Below are 21830 nucleotides of genomic sequence, written 5' to 3' on the forward strand. Positions count from 1 at the left end.
CTTACTCATCCCTGGTCGAATTCAGAGAGGCAAGTGTCACAGGAAAAGTTTCTGGAAGATTCCATGCTTCTCCACCTTGCAGATTGACCCTGCCATTTGTCCCTTCTTGCCCATCGCACCCCATAGAAGGGCTTTTTGACATGCATCACACCTACTGTGTGTCAGGTGGGATGCAACGCACTTTATCTATGGAGCAGGTGGAATGGTCCAGTATTGACCAGTTCTGACTAGTTTTTCATGGAGAACTTCTGGGAGATGCTGTAATCAGTTGACCTTGTTCTTTTAGGGGTTGGAACAACACCTTTAGGGACTTAGGAGCCCTTGGTTTATGGACATTTCTGCTTGGGGTTGCAGTGCCCAAAAATGTCTATAACAAGAGGACTGAAAAAGACCAAGCAAGTGAGGGCACGCCCAAGGCAACCACAACAAAATTAAAAGAGAAGGCACCCCCAGCCAAGTAGACCGAAACAGTGAAGACAGTTTCTACAGGAAGCCAGAAAACAGTTTCTTCAGGAAGCCAAAAAACAGTCAACACAGGACTTTCTACAGGAAGCATGGAGACAGGGCAACAAAATGAAAAAATCGCCTGAGATTTTAGCTAGGGAGGCAGCAGCTATGCTGGCCACCCTAAGCATATCTCCAAAGAAAAAAGGGAAGTGAAAGAGGGAGCCTTCCCTGTATTTTAAGGCAAGAAGGAGCATGCGGATAAAAACTGGCAGACCCTAGCCATTGTCAAAAGAGCCAATCACGATTTTAGACACCCCAGCTACACAAAAGGAGAGGTCTCCCTCAAAGGCATCCATCACCTATGAATGGGGAAGCCCAAAGACATCCACCTAGAGAGAAAGAATGAAAATGTTGGACACAAAGGCCTCTCTACAGGATGCTGAGACAGTTCTACAGGAAGCTGAGAATTCTCTAGGAAAAGGAGCACAGGCAGTGGGACGAAGCAGAGAGAAAAGCATGGTTTCATGACCAAGAAGAGGACATCACTTAAAAAGCTTGGCATGACAAGGAGGCCACCAGGTCCATCAGAGATGAAGAGATAAAATAGTTGCTCAGAGGATGAGCAACACTTTCAGTTAGGGGGTGATGATGAGCCCCACAAATGGATAATTATATGGGCTCATTCAACCTCCTAATTCGACTTAATCCACCATTCTCATTAGTTTATTGCATGTTTTTTATTATATTTATGCTAATAGAGTGAATTGGGTTAGTCATTATGCCAACAAGTCTAATGGGTGCTTTGTGTAGATTTTTAGTCAATTTTGAGACAAAATCAAAGGTTTTAATGAGTACTTGGCAGCCAAATTCGTGGAAGAACAAGGGAGAGGATTTGTAGGAAGGTGTCCCCTTCATTTATGGGCCCTTACCTCGAATTCTCCACCATCAGCTCGGAGTTCAAGGGCCACCAAATCGATTATCACAAGGGCAGCCGAGCAAGTGCTAGTAAAAGTGCTGTTAACTACAAGTTTTGGCAGCCGAGTTCCTAAAGTTTAGGAGGGTTGTTGGGGTCCTCAATTTGTATAAATAAGAGGGATTAGGGCCTCATTTCAGTTAGTCACTTTGTAGGCAGAAGTTAGCTAGTTTGTAGTTTGATTTTAGTCAGTAGATTAGCTTTGCATTTCAGTACATTTTCAACTTTCCCTTGTGGACAATTTTTGATGTAACTCTTCTTTTCTTGCTCAATAAAGATGAATCCATCTTTGCACCAGCTCTAAATCTCTCTTAAGAGGATGTAGCTCTTGGGGTTGGGCCCATATCAAGTGCCTAGTACCTCCTTTGTTTATCTTTATGTGTTTTTGCTGCATTCTTATAATAAAATCTGCTATTTAGATTTAAATCTTGCTTTGTTTTTTTTTTTTATCGTTAATACTATGCTATTTCTATTATTTACATTAACAAGAGAAAACAGTTACAGCCAAGAGTTCATGTCGCCAGAGGCCAAGGATGGCATTCTGGATTGATAGTGCTCACAAAAAACTACCCGCGCAGGGGCATCCTCATCGACACTGAACGCCCACGCAGGGGCAACACCATTGAGACCAAATACCCATGCAAGGGCACCATGACTGAGACGGGTTACCCACGCAGGGGCCGTAGACCTTTGGGGAACAGAAAAAGCAAAATTATCTATCCCACGCAGGGGCAAAAGAGAGAAAAGGAAGTTCTTCATCGATATCCCTCGCGAGGGCGTAGTCAAACACAGAACTACGTAATTATCAAGCCAAACAAAGACATTCACGACATACATTGAGCACTTGTGATAAGAGTAACAGTTCACAAAAAAACCTGAGCATTGTCTGAGGGCATGAGCTTGATTGAGCGGACTCCTATTCGTCCGACTCTTCTTCATAAATCCAGTACTCGCCTTCCGGGGGAGGTCCCCAATCAACCTTGGCCTTGCCTGAAGCAGACGCCGGTTGAGTCGATGGTGGAACGACCTCCGGCTCAGGTTGTACCTCTGCCCTTCCCTCAGCAGCCCTGGAGCTTTCAGCAAGATGAACTTGGGCGCGGGGTTGCTCCCCAACCTCCTCTTTCGGTTCCTCCAGGAATAGGACCGAGACATGAGCATTAATGTTAGAATTGCCCTGGGCGCTGCTGAAGGAGAATACCGCTGTTCCAAACGCAGGTAGCGGGGCAGAGCTCGAATCTGGAGTCCTGGCGTCCATAAACTGGTTCGACTGAATGGGGTGTGCTTCAGCCACTTGGTGGCACAGACAACGGCAGCAGCTTGAAGGTGGATTGGCAACCGGGGGGCGTGAAGTTCCACCTCTTCCAGAGCCTCGACGGCTAATGAGCCGCTGTCTTGGCGGAACCATGCTTTCCTTAATGTCCGATGAGCGTAACAGAGCAGGGGAGAAGGATATGGAGGGTGTGAAACCGCCTTCACCCACCCTTGCTGCCCTGTGTCCACCTCCAATTGCCGAAGGGAGCTCTTGAGCCTGAGCTCGGAGAACTGACGTCCAGAAACCCAATTCCAGAATTCGAACTTGATCCGATGCATAACATTCCATATTCTTATCATATTTATGCTGCGCTGGTCTGCCTCGATCCTGGTATGCCATAACTCCCCTCTGAAACAGTTAATGGAGCTCAGACCCGGCAATGAATTGCCGTCCTCTCGCGCCTCTGCTCTCACGCTTGCCATCCAGGGCGGCGGAGTGCAGTTAATAACCCTTCCAAACTTGAGGCCGCCCATGGTTACCAGGTGGCGAACCGTCCTTCTCATTCGTGTCACCCGCATCCGGGTATTAAATCTTGCTTTGTTATTTAGATTGTTTTTTATGATTAAAATAGCTTTTTATGTTCAGAATGAGTTGATAGGTTATTAACAGGGAAGAGCTTCAGAAAAAGGCCATCAAGCACCTCTGCTTTCACCTCTCCCTCAGTGGGATCAAGAGCTGGGATCAAGGTGACCTTGCTGCCAACAAAAACACAGTCTTTGCTTCGCCATGCAATCATTAGTGTTTGATTTTTATTTGCAGGAGTTGGTTACATGTTCAGAGTCTTGATTGCTTAGTTTTCATAGCATTTCACATTATTTCGTTGCAAATAAATTGTTGTTCATTTTCCGTGCTGTTATTTAGGTCAAATTAGGTCAAGATAGCTAGATCTTGGGTTTGCATAGTCTTTGTTTGGTCAGTTTTAGAAAATTGTGTGCAGATTACCTGTATTACCTCTCTATCTACCTTTCCTCCATTAGATAATCTACTCCAACCCTTAATCCATGATTCCTACCCTTCATTTGCCATACTTTTCTCACCTTGCCCTAATTTCTACATTCTTGTGCATCATGGCTTCCTCCATCCTTGAACCAAATCCAATTGCTCCTTAGCCTCATGCGCCAGGTCCTAAACCCCTTAACATCATTATCCAACCTCCATTTCCACTTTCCCACCATTTTTCCTCCATCAACCCTCCAAAATCCACTTTTCAGAACATCCTGTAGAAAATTCTAGAACATCCTGTAGAAATTCTAGAACATCCTGTAGAACCCCTGCAGACTTCCTGTAGAAGCTCACGAATGAGGTTTCTTTCTAGCCAAACTCTGTGAAACTCTTTGGAAGGGTGTTAGGGACCCCTTAGGCCCTCTCTGAACCTTCCTGACCTCCTCCAAGCATTTCCTCTCGCCAATCCACCTCTGCACAGTCAAAAATAGTTAAATCGCATGCATGATAATTCTGATAACTTATTCAAAAATACAAAAAGATGTTTTTTTTCAAATTTTACTATAGTAGTAGCTTAGATACATGCATTTACCTTCCTAGAAGTCAATGGCATTTCTTTCAGTAGCTTGCATCGTCTTTCTTGCATCAGTAGGGATAGATGGTAAAATTAGGGTTTGCTAGGGTTTATGTTTCCTTTCAGCTTTCCAGTTTCTTTCTGAAAGTAGATCAGCCTTCTTTGAGTTAGCTTTCATCCATCAGTTAAAAAGATTCTTCTTAGAGCTCATAGAAGTTGGCTTAAGCTCTTAGCGGAGTTGTGCTAGCTGACCAAGTGACAGCTGCGGCAAGAGCTAGTACTTGTGCATACAGCACCGTCGCTTCCAAGTTTGTTACGAACTACCGGGTTGACAAAATTAAAGAATGGAGTCCGAGGAGTTGCAGTATTATTGCTGCAATACTGGGGCTCACCAAATACAACTTGAAACCAAAGGGGGAGTTAAATATTCATCTTGGATCCAAAGGTTTTTTCACTGTGGTGTTTACGAACATGGACGACAAGGACATAATATTCGAAGGCGGGCCATACTTCTTTGCAGCTGCTGGACTCTATATGAGGCCATGTACGATGAACTTTGTGCCAGAACGAGAAAAAATCACTTCGGTACTGGTATGGATTCGACTATACTCCTTACCTTTATATTATTGGATGCTAGAGTCTTTAAAAGCTATAGGTAATAAATTAGGTCATTTCTTAAAAATTTCAAAGGCAACTCTAAGGGGAAAATATACATCCTATGCCCGTATATGTGTGGAGATGGACCTATCAGGAGCCCTTCCAGATGAGGTCATTCTAGAAGTCTATGATGAGGAATGGGTTCAAGCAGTTGACTATGAACATATCCCATTCAGATGTCACAAATGTCATGAGCATGGGCATTTATCTAGAGACTGTCCTCTCAATCGAAGGGAGGAAAACCTAAATACCAACAAAGGAAAAGACCAGACAGGTTTCACCAAAGTAGGAGGAAAAGGAAAAGGAGGAGGAAGGAAGACACAAAAGAACCCTAGTGTGAATGATAAAACAAAAAGTTACAACAATTTTGAGATCTTAGGAGAAAAAGAAGCTGAGGGAGGGGATAAAGAGAGTACAGAGAATCAGACAGCAAGGGGGAAAGAAAAAGAGACCAACATGGAGTACATTCAGGAACATAATGAACACACAATGGACCCTTTGAGTACCATGGAAGTAGAAAAAGACTAGGAAATGACTCAAAGTGAAAGTGGTACAAAGGATCAAGATTTACAGGAGATCCTGGAAAGGGAGAACCTAGAGTTGGAAAAGTTTCTAGAATAGGGTGGCAACCTGGGAATAAACTCCATCCCTCAGGAGGACATGGACAAAGTCCAACAGATATTCCTTAACAAGGCACATCAAACAGCTGCAGGAGTCAAAAGAGGACATGAAAATCAGGAAAACAAAGGAACTTCCTTAACAGGATTAATAACAAGAAAATTATCAAAGAATCCAGGCAAAAGGAGGGGAAGAAAAAGACAGAAAGAATTACTATTGGAGTGTGGCAAGCTCATGATTGATTCAGGAAGGATGAAAGACCTTTCTAGTTACTCCTTTATAATCCCACCTCAATGAAGATCACAACATGGAACATTAGAGGACTAGGGAGTAGAAGAAAACAAAGGAATCTTGGTAAAAGGATTAGAGAGGAAAAACCTGACATAGTATTCATACAGAAAAAAAAATGCTCAGTGGAGAGGATCCGCAAAAAACACAGTGAATGGGTAAATAGATATGAATACCTTGAAGTTAAGGCAAATAAATCTGCTAGTGGCATTCTCTCTCTCTGGGATCCACAAAAATTTTGTGTGATTGATGCGGAGGCATCCAGACATCACCTTTCTCTAATTTTCCAACCGGTGGGTGACAGGAAATGTTACATGATCACCAATGTCTATGGTCCACAACCAATGGAGGACAAACTTCGACTCCTCACAACACTGGAGGATATGAAAAAGAGATACCCAGCTCTACCATGGATTCTTGGAGGTGATTTTAACATAACAAAATCACTCATGGAGAAGAAAGGAGGAACTAGAATACTTGGGAGAGATTCAATTGCCTTCCAGCACTTCATCACCAATATGAAATTGGTTGATATGGAAACAAGCAATGGAATCTTTACTTGGAATAACAAAAGAGGAGGTCCTACCCAAGTGGCCTCAAAATTGGACAGATTTATGGTTTCAGAGGAACTTCTTCTCAGGGGAAGCAACATTACTGCACTCATACTACCTTTTGGGGGTTCAGATCACTGGCCTATCCAATTGGAAGCTTCCTTTTTTGGCAAACCAAGGAGCACCCCCTTCAGGTTTGAGAATTCTTGGCTCACACACTCATATTTCCTCACAAATATTGAACAATGGTGGAAGGAAGATCTTCACATTCAAGGCACAAAGGTGTTCCTGCTTCACTGCAGGCTCAAACACATTAAAGGCAGACTCAAAGAGTGGAACAAAAAGGAATTTGGTAACATCTTCAAAGCTAAAGGAGAGGTGGAAAAGAAACTAAAGGAAATAAACCAGATTCTTATCATAGAAGGCTACATAGATGAAAGGAAAGATATGGCAGAGTCACTCCAACAGGAGTGGGACAATAGATCCCTTCAAGAGGAAATACTATGGAAACAAAAATCCAGAGTACAATGGATTAAAGAAGGGGGGAGAAAAACCAAATTCTCTCACAGATCCACCATAGCTCACTGAAACAACAATAGAATTGTGAAACTTACAGATCATCATGGTATAGAGAGAGACACTCATGAAGAGATGGAGAAGGTTCTACTCCAGCATTTTCAGAAAATTACTGAGGAAACCTTGGAAGATAGATACTAGTTTATGGAAAAATTCACTCAGTACATCCCTAAATTGGTCACCAGAGAAGATAATTTCAATCTCAATAGACCAGTAACAGTGGAAGAAATTGAGGAAGCCGTGAAAGAGAGGCAAAATGGGAAATCACCAGGACCGAATGGCTTTAATGTGGACTTTTTCAAAGCTTGTTGGAAGATAGTGAAATAGGATATCCTGGAGGTAGTGGAATACTCTTGAAGATTTAAGAAAGTCTTAAAGGCGCTCAATGAATCTTTCATCGCCTTAATCCCCAAACAAGAGAAGTCCACCTCTCTACACAGATTTTGACCTATAGCATTATGCAATGTGATCTACAAAATTATATCCAAAGTCATTGCCAACCGTCTCAAACCTCTCCTCCCAACCCTAGTGTCAGAGGAACAAGCAAGCTATGTGGAAGGAAGACAAATTCTAGATAATATAATTCAAGCACATAAATGGTTCATTCACTCATTACCAACAAACAGGCAGGAATGATAATGCAGCTGAACATAGAAAAGGCCTATGACAAACTTAGCTGGTCGTGCATAAGAGCAATTTTAAAAGCCTATGGCTTTGATCACAATTGGATTAAATGGGTTATGGCGCTAGTTACCACAGCCAGCTGTTCAACTCTTCTTAATGGAACTCCTTCCAAAACCTTCAAGCCTTCTAGAGGTCTTAGACAAGGAGACCCTCTTTCTACTTTCCTCTTCATTCTAATGATGGAAGGGTTAGGAAGAGCTATTAGAGCTGCTAAGGAGGAAGGGAGAATTCAGGGTCTGAGACTCACTCATGATGGGGACACAGTGACACATCAGCAATTTGTGGATGACACTATGCTTCAAGGCACACCCACTGTTAAGGAGGCCAAAGCATTCAACCAGATTATGAGTGAGTTTGCTAGGGCAGAAGGCACTGAGGTAAGTCCCACCAAATCAAAAATCTTCTTTTTCAATACAGATATTTCAATTCAAAGAAATCCTTTTAGAATTTTGGGCTTTCAAAGGGAGACACTGCCTGTGAAGTTCCTGGGAGTTGCTCTCACTGACAAACCGCTTGATAAGGATATCTAGGAGCCTGCTCTTAATAAGCTAAAAGATAAGATCAATAAATGGACAAACAGAGCACTAAATCTAGCAGGGAGACTAGTTCTCACTAAGGTTGTCCTACAAAGTATCCCTATCTATATGATATCTTCCATTCTAGCACCAGCTGGTGTAATGCCCAATATGAGAAACATTCAGAGAGGCTTTCTCTGGGGGAAAGGAGAAGAAAATAAGAAATGGGCCCTTGTGGCATGGGACAGAGTATGCAAACCTATGTCCCATGGTGGCTTGGGTCTTCATGACCCAGGAATTCTAAAAAGAGTTCTTGGTGCCAAAATATGGTGGAGATGGCTGAAAGAAATTCAAGCCCCTTGGGCAAAACTCTGGAAGCACAAATATGCTAGTGAATGGCAGGAGGAAAATCTCATCAGAATGATAGGATAGGTAAAAGGTTCTGCAATTTGGAATAGGGCATGGGAGAACAGAGCCCTAGTCCAAAACCATAGTTTTTGGGAGATCAGAAATGGGAACCTGGCTTGGTTCTAGGAGGACAATTGGCAGTAGGAGGACAATCTCTGAAGTGAAGAATTAGTAGACATTCACACCGATACCATCAACAAAGGACTAAGGTGGGTAAGTGACTATTGGGATCAAGTAAGGAATGATAAGAAATGGAGAACTTGGAAACTTCCAGATTATAGTGGAATGGGCATGTTGCATACTCAAGCTACAACCCTTCAAGGTCTTTTAGACAAGAGACAAATCTTGAACTCAAACTTGAACGATCAACTAAGATGGGGAAAGAACAAGACAAGTCTCTTCAACCTTAAGGAAGCCAAAAGAATAGATGCAGGGCTAGACCTTCCTAACACTGATAAGACGTGGAAAGAAATCTGGGAAAATCCTCATTGGATGAAAGTAAAACTGTTCAAGTGGCTGGTTCAACGGGGAAAAATTCTAACATGGGATAACCTAAGAAAAAGAGGCTTTGTTGGCCCCTCAAGATGTCACGTATGCAGACAACAAGAAGAAACTGCAAATCATCTACTGGATAGATGCACTTTTACCACAATACTTCGGAATTGGGTTAGAGAAGTCTTTGAGCAGACAGAAAGAAATGTTAATGATATCACTACTACGTTGAAGAATTGGCGGAAAAATATTTCGGACAATGAGATCATTAACTCCACCTGGATGCTGACCCCAGGATTCATAATCTGGAATGTCTGGAAGGAGCGCAACAACAAGATTTTCAAGGAGAAAATGAGTCCGGTGAGCAGCATCCTAAAGCTAATCCTTAAACAACTTAAAGAGACTGTTCATATCATGGGAGGTGTAGCTACTGGCAAACCCATCGGTCAAAGAGAGGCTAGAATTTTGGAGAAGTTAGAGCTCAAGGTTCATCCCCCTCAGGGTTCTATACAGATTAACAAGAATACCTCAACAAACAAGTCTTCTTGGCAACCTCCTTCTCATGGCTTTTTAAAATTCAATCAAAAGGGAATCCGGGAGAGGCTGGTTATGGAGGGGTCTTGAGAGATGAAAAAGGAAACATACAAATCATCTTCCACGGTTATTTAGGAGAAGCAACCAACAATATGGCTGAGCTCATGGCGATGGAATCATGCCTGGAAATACTGCTCAAGCACAACATTCACAATGTCATCATTGAAGCTGACTCAGAATTAGTCATCAACTCAGTAAAGAGGATAAATGTTGGCGCTACTCCTGAGAAAATCTCAGAACACTGGCGGCTTCTGCAAGTCTACCAAAGAATCCAAGTGCACCTACGAAGGCTGAGAACTCTTAGGTTGGTGCATGTTCGTAGGGAAGCCAACAAAGTTGTGGACTGGCTTGCAAATGAGGGAGTATGAAACAAGCATACTGAATTGTGCTACTAGTGGACGGAGATTACAGATGATAGGTTGAAGGAGGGATGCTCATCCAGGGCCATCAGCGACCGACAACAGCATCAGGAAAAATCAAGAGACAAAATTTCCGAAGCAGAGCCACACAGAAGGGGTCTCGTCGATCTGGATTCATTATGAAATGCTATGACATATGTGAGGTCCTTTTTCGAATGTAGGTCTATGTCGATCTCCTTAACCCAGGTAACAGCAAACCAGCAGTCTCAGAGGGATGGCCGGAAGGAGGGATCCTCATCTTCCTTTGGCCCTTGTGCCGGAATCCAGACTTTCTCGACAGGCGCAAAACCCCTATTTGTTTTCCGGTGATCGCTTTACTACCCTTTGGGTGGTTTCCGGTTTATCGCAAGCTCTTTAGGCCAGAAGCGGTTTTTCACAATCGGGAGCGATTCCACTCACCATGCGACATGTGGTTTTGGGTGGGGAGGAAATACCACCCTCATCGCACGCTAACCATCGGTGCTTTTAGTCTGCGCGATATGATCCTGAACCGTTGGATCAAGCAAGGGCATTCAACGGCCAGGATTGAACGTGCATGTTGGTGGGACCGATACAACGGTTATGTTTCGAGCTATTTGCATGAACTCATGGGAATCGCGCGCAAATGGTGGATTTCGGGTGGTAAAAGTGATCGCTGGTTATGCCAAAAATGGACCCGATATGATTATAAATTATGGTTTACAGGATGCATCGGGTCCGATGTGTTGGTTAAGAGGTGAGCATGTTGGCCACCTGATATGGTTTTCATTCGCTAGATCTTTAGCTTAAGATCCAACGGTCAGTTTTGGACTGCTGGTTTGTTTGGTCGCGTCCCTAGGTTCATTTTGTCGTTTAGCGACTGGGGATTGGGGTGGGCCTGTCCTTATGGTGTGCCCCACTGCCGAGGTTGCTGATTGTACACTATTTCTCTTTTTAATTGAATAAGAAGGATCCGCTCTTGCCTTAGCGAAAAAAAACTATATAGATATTAATGTAATATAAATTAGAATCTTAATTGTATTGCCAGTTTTCTTTAGTGAGACTTTTTGGAAGCTCTTTCGGTCTAATTTCTGTAAAACCTGGCAGGAAATTATTGAAATTGCAAGCTTGATGGATAACCCCTACATAATGGAAGTGCCCTAGGGGTTTTTCACGGTGCTGAATCTATATATATATATATATATATATATATATAGTCAAAAAACCAGTGTAAATACCAAAAATCAAGATTTCACCTCGAATTTCTCTATCAAATTATGGCACCGAAAAGTCCACAAAGTCACACTAAAGACAACTCCATTGTATAATTATTATACTGTTAATTTAACCTAACACAATCGCTGTAAATATAAATATTTTAAATAATAATGAAATTTTAATAATATCAAATACTATAAATATTTTAAGTAATGATGAAATTTTAATAATCCATTAGTGTTGATATTGGTAGATATTGTCATATAAAAATTTAAATATTCAAGTCAATATAAATAAAATGGAGGGCATGACAATGGTGGTATAATTTATTTCGAATATAAATCGAAGCACGAATTTCGTGTACTGCCATGTCGATGACCCTACTATCCCAAGTCCTTCATATATAAATCGAAGCACGAATTTCGTGCACTGCCATGTCGATGACCGTACTATCCCAAGTCCATATATAAATCGAAGCACGAATTTCGTGCACTGCCATGTCGATGACCCTACTATCCCAAGTCCTTATTAGTCCCTGCCTGGGACTAATAGCGATCGATCTGACCAGGCATTAGTTCATAGGTTGACCGTCTTTTAACCTAAGTTTAATGCTGGAAATTTCATACAACAGATTTTTAAGCAAAGTTTTGGTTCGTAAAATAATTGGGGTCTTATTACAGCCTTCACATTGTTCGATGCAAAGTACGGTTGTTGAATATTAAATTTTAATGTCTCCCTTTGCTGCGTTCCAGCTGGCCGACAATACATTGCTTTCTATATTTCGATTTTGCCCGCAGATTTTTGTCAGTGGCATTGTGATCCAAGCAGCAATACATCCGGTGCGGTTGCTCCACTGTGATGGAGGTAGATGCCCGGGCTGTGAGAACGTACAGGTGAAATCGGCGTTGTCGCGATGGAAGCCCAGTCTGGATACCATCTCCGAACCCCAAAGTCCGCTTGGAGATTTATAAACATCTTGAGAGGAGCCGGAGAACTGAGATAGTGTGCAGCATAACTTGTATATACTTACTGAGTATCCTATTGCAGAAATTCTTACTGGATTTGCTTGTATTTAGTTGTGAAGATGAAGTTCAATGTTGTAAAGATTATTTCCATACTGCATAAATCTGAAAGACCAACAGTGTCGGTTGTGGCAGACAATTGGAAATAGTGGCTCTTTGACACAAGTCAAAGTTGCGTTCGCTGTAGTAGTAGTTTATCAAGGAATGAAATTTGTGTTTCGTAAATTGTTCGGGAGTATCTTACACGTTTGATTTTGTTAAACTTTTATGCTATTCTCATTTTTCTGGTTTGTCATGGTTTATGAGCATTAAATTTTATATTATTTCAACTGTTTTGATTTTTTAAGTTAAATATAAAAATTTATTAAAATTGTAATTTTAAATTATTAGAAATAATAATCTTAATTAAAAATAAATTTAATTCGTTGCTGCCGACGAAGACATTCTTAGGTTTTTATGTTCGATCATGTTGGAAAGCATATCGCTAAAATCCATGGTGAAAACAAAAGGTGATGGCCTACATTCCCACGCCCCAAGTGGGTTATTGAGAGTAGTTTTTAATACAATGTTTCCATGACTCATTAAGAATTGATAAATTTTGTTACAGGTTTATCTATAGTAGTAAGCGTGTTTGTTTTTTTTTTCTTTTTTTTCATAGATCTAGTTTGCATTAGTGAGAGTGTTTCTGCCCCTCGAGACTCCCCACCGGGTGCTGTGGTGTATATTCACTTTGCGGCACAGACTCCAATAACTGGCCATTGAATTGCTCTTAATCTCGTATTGAAGGGGCACATTTCGACAACAATAAATCAATACATTTTTCTAAACACGCTGGACCATGTATTTTAATGAAAGAACTATACATGCCCTTAGGTGGTTGCATATCGGCAGGGACTACTGCCGCTTGCGGACCTTTTTAAATTGAAGAACGACATTCGCGCACTGATACATCGATGACCCGCACTCTCTCAAGTTTAAAATACAAACTGTCGATATATCCAACATCTTTACTTCACCATTCGAAATAGGCTCGAGAGCTGATACATTATTAATATTTAATGCTCTATCTACATGACAGCTGTAGGATATACATAATAGAAATAAAAACAAATAGATATACTTCCTAGAAATAAAAAAAATAAAATATTGTAAAAATAACGCATTTTCCCACATAGGTCCTCTAATTCTCATAATAATGCACAACGAAAACCCGATAATAAGGGATACGCCCTATTAGTCCGGATAGGATCACTCAAACCATGCAAGTTTCAGTTATGGAGTGAATATGGGATATATCCTTCTAATATGTAAATGAGAAAGCAACGAAATTCGCGCCCATTTGTTGATTTTTTATTATTGTTTTGCTCGTCTCTGGTTCGAGATCGTTTCATTGTGGCAAGTCTCATTCTCAACGGGTCTCCGTTAGAATCTAGACTGTGTCCAATCATTGTTACCTTTGTGTGACATATCTGCGCTCCAGCTTGAATTGATTTCATGGTGATCTTGGCCACAAGACGTTAGGGATTTAAGTATCACTTTGGTTAGCACAAATTGCAGGTTTGCGCCCTGATTTTGTGGTAAAATAATCAAGAAGGGACACGAAGACAACATGCATCAGTTCGAATCACCGATTGCCAGAGTGAATAGAACTACGATATGTCAACTGGCCAAGCACCTCTTAGAAAATTGGATACGAAAGTTCAACTGGGGAAAAACAGATATCAGTGGGCTGTAGAGCTAGAACAATCCATTAATCTGGAAGTAGCTTCAATTCATCAGAGGAGCTGGTGTTTTCGAGCAAATCACATTTCGATGGGAGAAAACTAATATGCTAAATTTAATCAATTTGTTGCTGAAATTTTGGGGAAGAAAATTGTTTTTGTGGAGAGTATTCGAAGGCCTCTGTCGAGGCCTATTTAAATTCTAACTTGTTTGTAAAGGTGGGGTTCGTGGGGATGAGCTAGGGTTCTGAGGACGAAACCCTCGACGGCGCAGATAGCACAGCGGATCGGGTTCAGGCTCTGCACAAGAATCTCTGCAGCGTGACAGCGCTGAAGGGGATCAGCGAAGGACAATGGTTCCGCCTCAGGGGGGGGCGTCAAAGCCCTCCCCCTCAGGGCACAGCCCAGGACCTGAGGTCATCTTTGGGTCAGTTGATCCGGACATTCTCAGCAAAGGGAAGAAGCAACAGGGAAATGACAATGATCCACCAGAAGAACAAGAGACTCAGGCGAATAACCCGAAGGTCACCTCATCTACCTGTCGACCGGTAGCCAAGGAAAGGCCGCGAATAGAACTGCCCGGAGATAAGATCGACAGCAGGATCGAGTTTATGAAAGACCATGCAATCATTGGAAAATTCATAGGGTTCTGGCCAACTGAACGGGCCTTAAATGGTTGGATTGCAGCAAAGTGGAAGCCTAAGGGAGATGTCACTCTCCAGCTGGGGCCGAAGGGCTTCTTCACCGCCATCTTCTTTTGCCTGGAAGACAAATACAGGATCCTGGGAGGAGGTCCGTATTTCTTCAACTCGGCAGGTCTCTACATCAGGGACTGGATGCCCAGATTTAACCCTGACAAGGAAGATCTCACTTGGGCACCTGTCTGGATCAGATTATACTCACTCCCCGATGAATACTGGGAAGAAGACTGTCTAATGGGCATAGGAAATGGGGTGGGACAATACATCAGGGCAGCAGAAGAAACAAAAACCCGTAAGTATATCTCATATGCAAGGATATGTGTATTTATTCGACTGAATGAAGCTCTTCCTGAGTCAGTAACCCTTGCCCATCGCGACGAGGAGTGGATCCAGCCTCTCGATTATGAGCATGTGCCTTTCAGGTGCAGGAGATGCCATGCACTAGGGCATCTGTTTCGGGATTGCCCTCTCAATGTCAAAGCCAGCTCTCCTGAATCTTCTGAATCCCCATCTCAGGATGGCTTCACCAAAGTCTCAAATAGAAAGCGCTCGCATAAAAAGCCTCAGAATGGGTCCAAACCCCAGCCTTCCAAACCCCAACATCCTGCTTCCAAGAACAGCTTTGAGTCTCTAGGCGATTTATCAGATGATCAGCCCATTGATACTGATAGTATCCCTGCACGCCCTTCCTCTTCCACCCACCCCCCTCCATCCAGCCCCCCACCCAAGTCGAAATCTCCCATTATAATCCCGACCATCTTAAGCAGGCACCCGAAAGACACAGCGGAGATCCCTAAGGAAATGGAGGTGGATGGGAAGTCGATCCCCCCGCAGGGCTCAGAGACCATTCATGAGGAAACCAGTCAAGTGCAAAATATGGAGGAAGAACCAGAAAGCATAGATCTCCACGGGCTGGATATTATTGAACTGGAGCTAGCTTGCAAAAAAAAGGCGTATGAATCCATCTCTGAGACAGATATAGAAAAGTTGGAAGTGGTCATCTCCAGAGCTTTCCACCAACACCAACTGGGCATACAACCTGGTAGCACTTGGGACGGCAGCCTGCGTCCAAAGGATACCAAAAAAAGAGGGAGGAAGACAGATCTTCAGAGAACAATAGAGATCGGAAAGCTCCTGGTGGACTCAGGTAGATATGCGAAGCTGACGAAGTACTACAGCCCTGCTCAAACTAGTCAACCATGAAGCTCGTATCCTGGAATTTAAGAGGGCTCAATAGCCCAGGAAAATATAGGATGTTAAAAAACATGATCAAGTTGGAAAATCCGCAGATGTGTTTCCTCCAAGAAACCAAATGCAACAGTACCACGCTGGGTCGCATACTTTCAAAGGCCTGGCCAGGATGCCGATCTGTGGCTGTGGATGCCACGGGAGCCTCGGGTGGGCTTGCCATAGCATGGAACACCCAGGCTGTATCGCTCACTGATTTCCACGCCTCCCATCACCTCATTCAAGCTGCCTTTCACATTCTAGGCACCAACGTACATGGGAACTTATCCAACGTCTATTTTCCGCAGGACGCTGGGAGTAAAAGAGCGCTCCTCGACACCATTGAAGCGCTTAGCAATAACAGGCAGCATCCGCTTTGGATCGTTGCAGGGGATTTCAACATGATAACCAAAATCGAGGACAAGATCGGAGGCAGATCCAGATTGGATCCTGAAGTAGAACACTTCAAGGACTTCATCCAAAACGCCTCTCTCATAGACATGCCATTCTGCAATGGCACTTTTACTTGGAGCAATCGCAGAGGTGGCAAGCATCAGATTGCTTCTAAATTAGATCGCTTCCTGATCTCGGATAATGCGGTGCATCTCGGAGGTGATCTCACCGCTGCGATCTTGGCCCACTCTGGATCGGATCACTGGCCGATAGCTTTGCAATGGCAGCGACCAGGGGATAGAACCAAAAGACCTTTCCGGTTTGAGGGTTTCTGGTTAACGCATCCAGCATTCAAGGACTTCGTCAGAACCATATGGGCCTCCTTCATCCCACCAGCAGGCTCAAAAATGTACCAGCTACAGCAGAAACTGCGATTCCTAAAAAGCCACCTCAAACGCTGGAATCGGGAGACCTTCGGGAATATTTTTGAGGCGCAAAAGGAGCTCAATCAGGAGCTCAGGGATCTCCATCAGAAAATAATTAACACAGGGCATACGGAGGCAACCTTGGACAAAGAGCGGCACATACATAATCAGCTTGAAGAAAGAAGGAAGCAGGAAGAAATTTACTGGAGGCAAAAATCAAGGATCAGGTGGCTAAAAGAAGGGGAGCGCAACACCAAGTTCTTTCATAGAACTACAGTGCAGAGAAGAATGCACAATAAGATTCCTTTCATCCAAAACCAAGAGGGGGCAAAAGTTGAGGAGCATGAGAAAATAGAAGAAATCCTACTCAATCATTTCCAGCAGGTACACCAAGAGCAGGCGGTGGATCGGAAGCGGGCGATTGGGAAAATCACCAGCAACATTCCTAAGCTGGTTACAGAGGAACACAACGAGTTACTCATGCGCCCAATTCTTATCCAGGAGGTAGACGAGGCAATGGCGCAGCTCAAAGAAGGTAAGGCCCCTGGCCCAGATGGTTTCACGACCACATTCTTTCATGCTTTCTGGGACTTGATTAAAGTGGAGGTTTGGCAAATAGTTGAGGAATCCAGAGCCCTTCGCTGGCTTCTCCCCTCCCTTAACTCCACCTTCATTACTCTCATCCCCAAAGAGGAGAACTCCATCACCCCGGATAAATTCAGGCCCATAGCTCTCTGTAATGTCCTTTATAAAGTCATTTCCAAAGTCATTGCTAACAGATTAAAACCTCTTCTACCCATGCTCATCTCTCCGGAGCAGTCGGGATATGTCGAAGGCAGACAGATAATGGACGGCATTATCCTTACTCATGAAATCATTCATTCGCTCAAGCAATCCAAGCAAGCTGGTATGTTACTCAAAATCGATCTCTCCAAAGCTTTCGACAAGCTCAGCTGGTCATACATTCAACATATGTTGAAAGCTTTTGGCTTTTGTTCCACCTGGGTTCGTTGGATCATGAGCCTTATCACCTCCTCTCATTTCTCCATCCTTGTCAATGGTTTGCCCTCCCGCCCATTCAAGCCCTCCAGAGGCATAAGACAAGGGGACCCCCTTTCCCCTTTCCTATTTGTGATAATGGCGGAAGGACTAGGCAGGCACATCAAGCAAGCCCTCCATTCTAAACAGCTCAGAGGAATCTCTATCCACAATTCCCCGGCCTCCTCTCATCAGCAATTTGTTGATGACACCATGCTATATGGCTATCCTTCGGCTCAGGAAGCCTCTTGTTTGAAATCCCTGCTCAACGACTTCTCTGAAGCCTCTGGCACCCATGTCAATAGCTCCAAATCACAAATCTTCTTCTTCCATACCCCTCCGTCAGTTAAATCAGCCGTCTCCCGTATCCTTGGCTTCCACACCGCCTCTCTCCCATCTACGTACCTTGGAGCTCCCCTTACTGCCTCGGCCATAAAGCAGCCTGCCTGGCGAACTCTCCTTGAGAAGCTCGACTCCAAACTCAACCTATGGACTCACCGCTCCCTCAATCTAGCTAGCAGGGTTGTGCTTATTAAGTCCATCCTCCAAGCCATGCCTCTCTATCTTTTTTCTATCCTTGCTGCACCAAAGTGGGTCTTAAAAAGATTGAGAAACCTGCAACGTGACTTTCTATGGGGAAGCTCTGCCACCAACCGCAAATGGGCACTAGTGAAATGGGACACTGTCTGCAGGCCCAAAATCAAAGGCGGCATCGGTCTTCGAGATCCAGAGTACAGCAATACCATCATGAATGCCAAAATATGGTGGCAATGGGTGACTAGTCCAGACAAGCTATGGGCTAAAATATGGACCGCCAAATACACCAACAACATGCCTCAAGCAGAGCTTATAAGATTCCAGCCCACAATCAACGGGTCACTGATTTGGAATGCCGCCAAGCAGCATCATCAGCTCGTTCAGAAACACAGCTTTTGGGAAACAAGGAATGGTCACAGTGCTAGATTTTGGAATGACGCTTGGAACCAACTGCCCAAACTCTCAAGTGTTCTTCCTGCAATGATCATTCCGAACAGACAGGAGCAGCAGCAGGCAACCGTACATCAATTCTGGGAACAGGAAACGGTACATGGATTCAGAAAATGGCTACCGAGCAATCAGATAACCAGTATCACAAGCATTCAGGAAGTGGCAGCACTTGAAAACGAGTTAAAGAAGAGAAGCATCCGGTATGAGAATAGCGAGGACATACTTAGATGGGGCTACCTACCAAAAGGTTCTTATTCCACTTCCGAAGCCTATAATCTGATAGGCGACTTCCCCACCAGGCCGGATCCTCTATGGGGGAGAATATGGAGCTTCAAAGCTTGGCCCAAAATATCCCATTTCCTTTGGTTGGTAGGGCACAAGAAGATTCTCACCTGGGATAAGCTGAGGAAACGCAACTTCCAAGGACCGTCGATATGCCACAACTGCTTTCAAAACGAGGAAACCTTGCAGCATCTTCTGGATACATGCTCAATCGCCAATCAGCTATGGGAGAAGGTAGGTTTCAGATGTCAAAAACGATGCAAAGGAGCTGGCGACATCATAGAAACCATCCGTCAATGGCCGAAAAGCCCCTATGATTGTGAGATTCTCAACTACCTGTGGAACATTATCCCAGGCACAGTATTATGGAACATCTGGAAGGAAAGGAATAGGCGCATATTCAAAAACCAGAGCTCGCCTATTGAGGAAATTTGGAACAGACTGCATGGCAATCTCCGAGAAACCATGCTTCTGAGATCATGGACTAAAGAAGATCTCCCTACCACAGACAATGAGAAAAACATCCTCGACAATTGGAAGCTGCAGCTGCCACAAGAGTATACCATGCATCAGACAACGAATTGCAAGGTCAAGGAGGTCAGAGGTTGGATTGCCCCACCCATCAACTCATACAAACTCAACTTTGATGGAGCCTCTAAAGGCAACCCTGGGCCAGCAGGATTTGGAGGAATTATTCGTAATCACAATGGTACCCCCCAGCAGATCTACTTCGGCAATATAGGGTGGGACACCAACAACTCAGCGGAGTTGGAGGGACTCTGGCAAGGGCTCCTTGCAGCCAGGCGTCTCAATCTTCAACCGTTGATTGTGGAAGGCGATTCCCAGATCCTCGTCAACATGGCAACGCGCATTCAGAATGGCTCTCACGCCAGAAAAGTAGCTGACAGTTGGAGACTAGAAGCTAGGCTAAACAACATTGCTCATGAGTTGCGCAATCACAGAGCCCTCTCCTTTCATCACACTAGAAGAGAAGGCAATAAGATTGCTGATCTCCTTGCCAATATTGGGGTAGAAAGTGACCAACCCTTCCTAGCGGGAAACCTGGACATCATCCCAAGCAATCAACAGATTCGGGACTGTGAGAGTCTCCTCCACAGAGACGCTGAATCCCCGGATGCGGGTGCTGGCACGTCAGAGGGGGTCGAGCCACATGCCCAGCATGTGACGCCCCGTGTTAACCTTAATGTTTAATGGAATACCGCCGTCATAGTTTCATGTTTCGCTACCCGAGCTCTGGGCATTCAATGCCGAGCAGAGTGAATCGATGGCGTTGCAGAATGCAGTTAATGGACGCTCGCAACGAGGGAATGATGCTCGATATCAAGGGGCAGGTGAGGCGATGCAGACTCATTGGCATGGTGAAGCTCGGAAGGTGCGAGCGTAGAGGAATTCGAGGTGGGTGGATGTCTTACTACCTCATCACGCAGTCTTGGCTTTCTGCCGCTGCAACACAAGGAATTGCCTTAGGTGGGAGCGGCAATTCAAGAGCATTCAAGGACAATTGGATGCGAGGAGTGAAATCTCCCCCTCCGGCGAAGTTTGCTCAGTGGTTGTCACACCTGTGTGTGGTTTGGGGCGAAATCAACACTGTGCTTGTTTTTACAATTCACTTCAGGTACTCGAAGGAGGCAGCAGGGAGTTCATGGCAAAGCTGCGGGAACGACAACCGAGCAGAAGGGGACTAGGGCGTGGTTCATCCTCTCGACCCCCTGCAGCTGATGAGCACCACCATTGCTGCTGCTGCTACTGTTATAGGAGGGCAAGAGCCACACCAATTCCAGCCGGGCAATTCGTGGAGGTTGGCAGCTCAAGTGAAGGAGAGCCAGTGCTTCCAGCATTTCGCTCAGTCGTGTTCACTCTGGGCAGCTCAAAGGATAATGCAGGTATCAATGCTCACATTTTAGTTCTTTTCACTAAAGTCCCTGAAGGAAATGTTGTTGGAAAACCTCCAGGATCGGTGGAGCAGCCTCCAGGAAGTACTGGTGAGGAGAGCCCTGTCTTGCAGCCACCAATTGAGGCGGGCACCTCAGGGAAAGAGATTCTGCACGCCCCCCCACATCCCCTGGAGCCGGAACCTCAGGGCACTGCAAAGGATCCATGGACCACCATGTGGGAAGGAATCCCTGAGGGCCAAGGGTGGAGCTATATCGTGGAAGATAAAAGTCTCTGCGATGACTGAGCCTCCGACGCACGCACCGGCACATGCCTTTCTCTCTCAGCTCAGGTCCAGGATAAAAGTCTCTGCGGGTATTGGGGTTCTGGTCATCACTGTGTCTGTTTACTTGCAGTTTTTAATACTGTCTTGTTTATGTTGGTCTTGTTTACTCTCAGTTTTTAATACTATCTTGTTCAGGTCGGTCCATTGTAAGTTCTTTGATGGACACGGTCCACAGTCAGTTTTAGATGGAAGTGTTGGCATTATGATTCAGGTGTTGTCCTTGATGGCAACCCATTCAGGTGATAGATCACTATTCTTGATGATCAGCTCTCTATTTTTAAGAAGGACGCAGGCAATATGTTCAGAAAGTGCGTCCCCGCAGGTATACCATGCAGAACCCGCGTCCAGGGACGCAGTCCAGCCGTTCAGGGGGTGCGTCCACCCAGTGCACACATTTCAAGACAGAGAAAAGCATGTAGGGGTTTCTTGTGTGGTTTCAAGCCGACGGTTTTGTGTTTCTATGGTGTCGGCTCGTGGTATTGTTCCATGTTTTGGGGAGGAGCTTGCCTATATAAAGCAAAGGAGTTCATTTGGATTAATCATGTTTTTGGTTGAACATCTTATGAGGA

At 44.3% G+C, this 21830-nt stretch overlaps 1 protein-coding gene across 1 annotated transcript; it reads left to right on the forward strand.

The window, feature by feature from the left end:
• Positions 1–15935: 15935 nt before the first annotated feature.
• Positions 15936–20234, forward strand: LOC149254882 (uncharacterized). Its single transcript, XM_089454861.1, has 2 exons — positions 15936–16850; positions 17100–20234. Exons 1-2 carry the CDS (start codon positions 15936–15938, stop codon positions 20232–20234), a joined length of 4050 nt encoding a protein of 1349 aa, XP_089310987.1.
• Positions 20235–21830: the final 1596 nt, after the last annotated feature.

The sequence above is a fragment of the Pinus tabuliformis genome, chromosome 7, assembly GCF_031772625.1.
Source record: "Pinus tabuliformis cultivar Carrire ecotype Pingquan chromosome 7, CPIR1, whole genome shotgun sequence".
Classification (NCBI taxonomy): Eukaryota; Viridiplantae; Streptophyta; class Pinopsida; order Pinales; family Pinaceae; genus Pinus; species Pinus tabuliformis.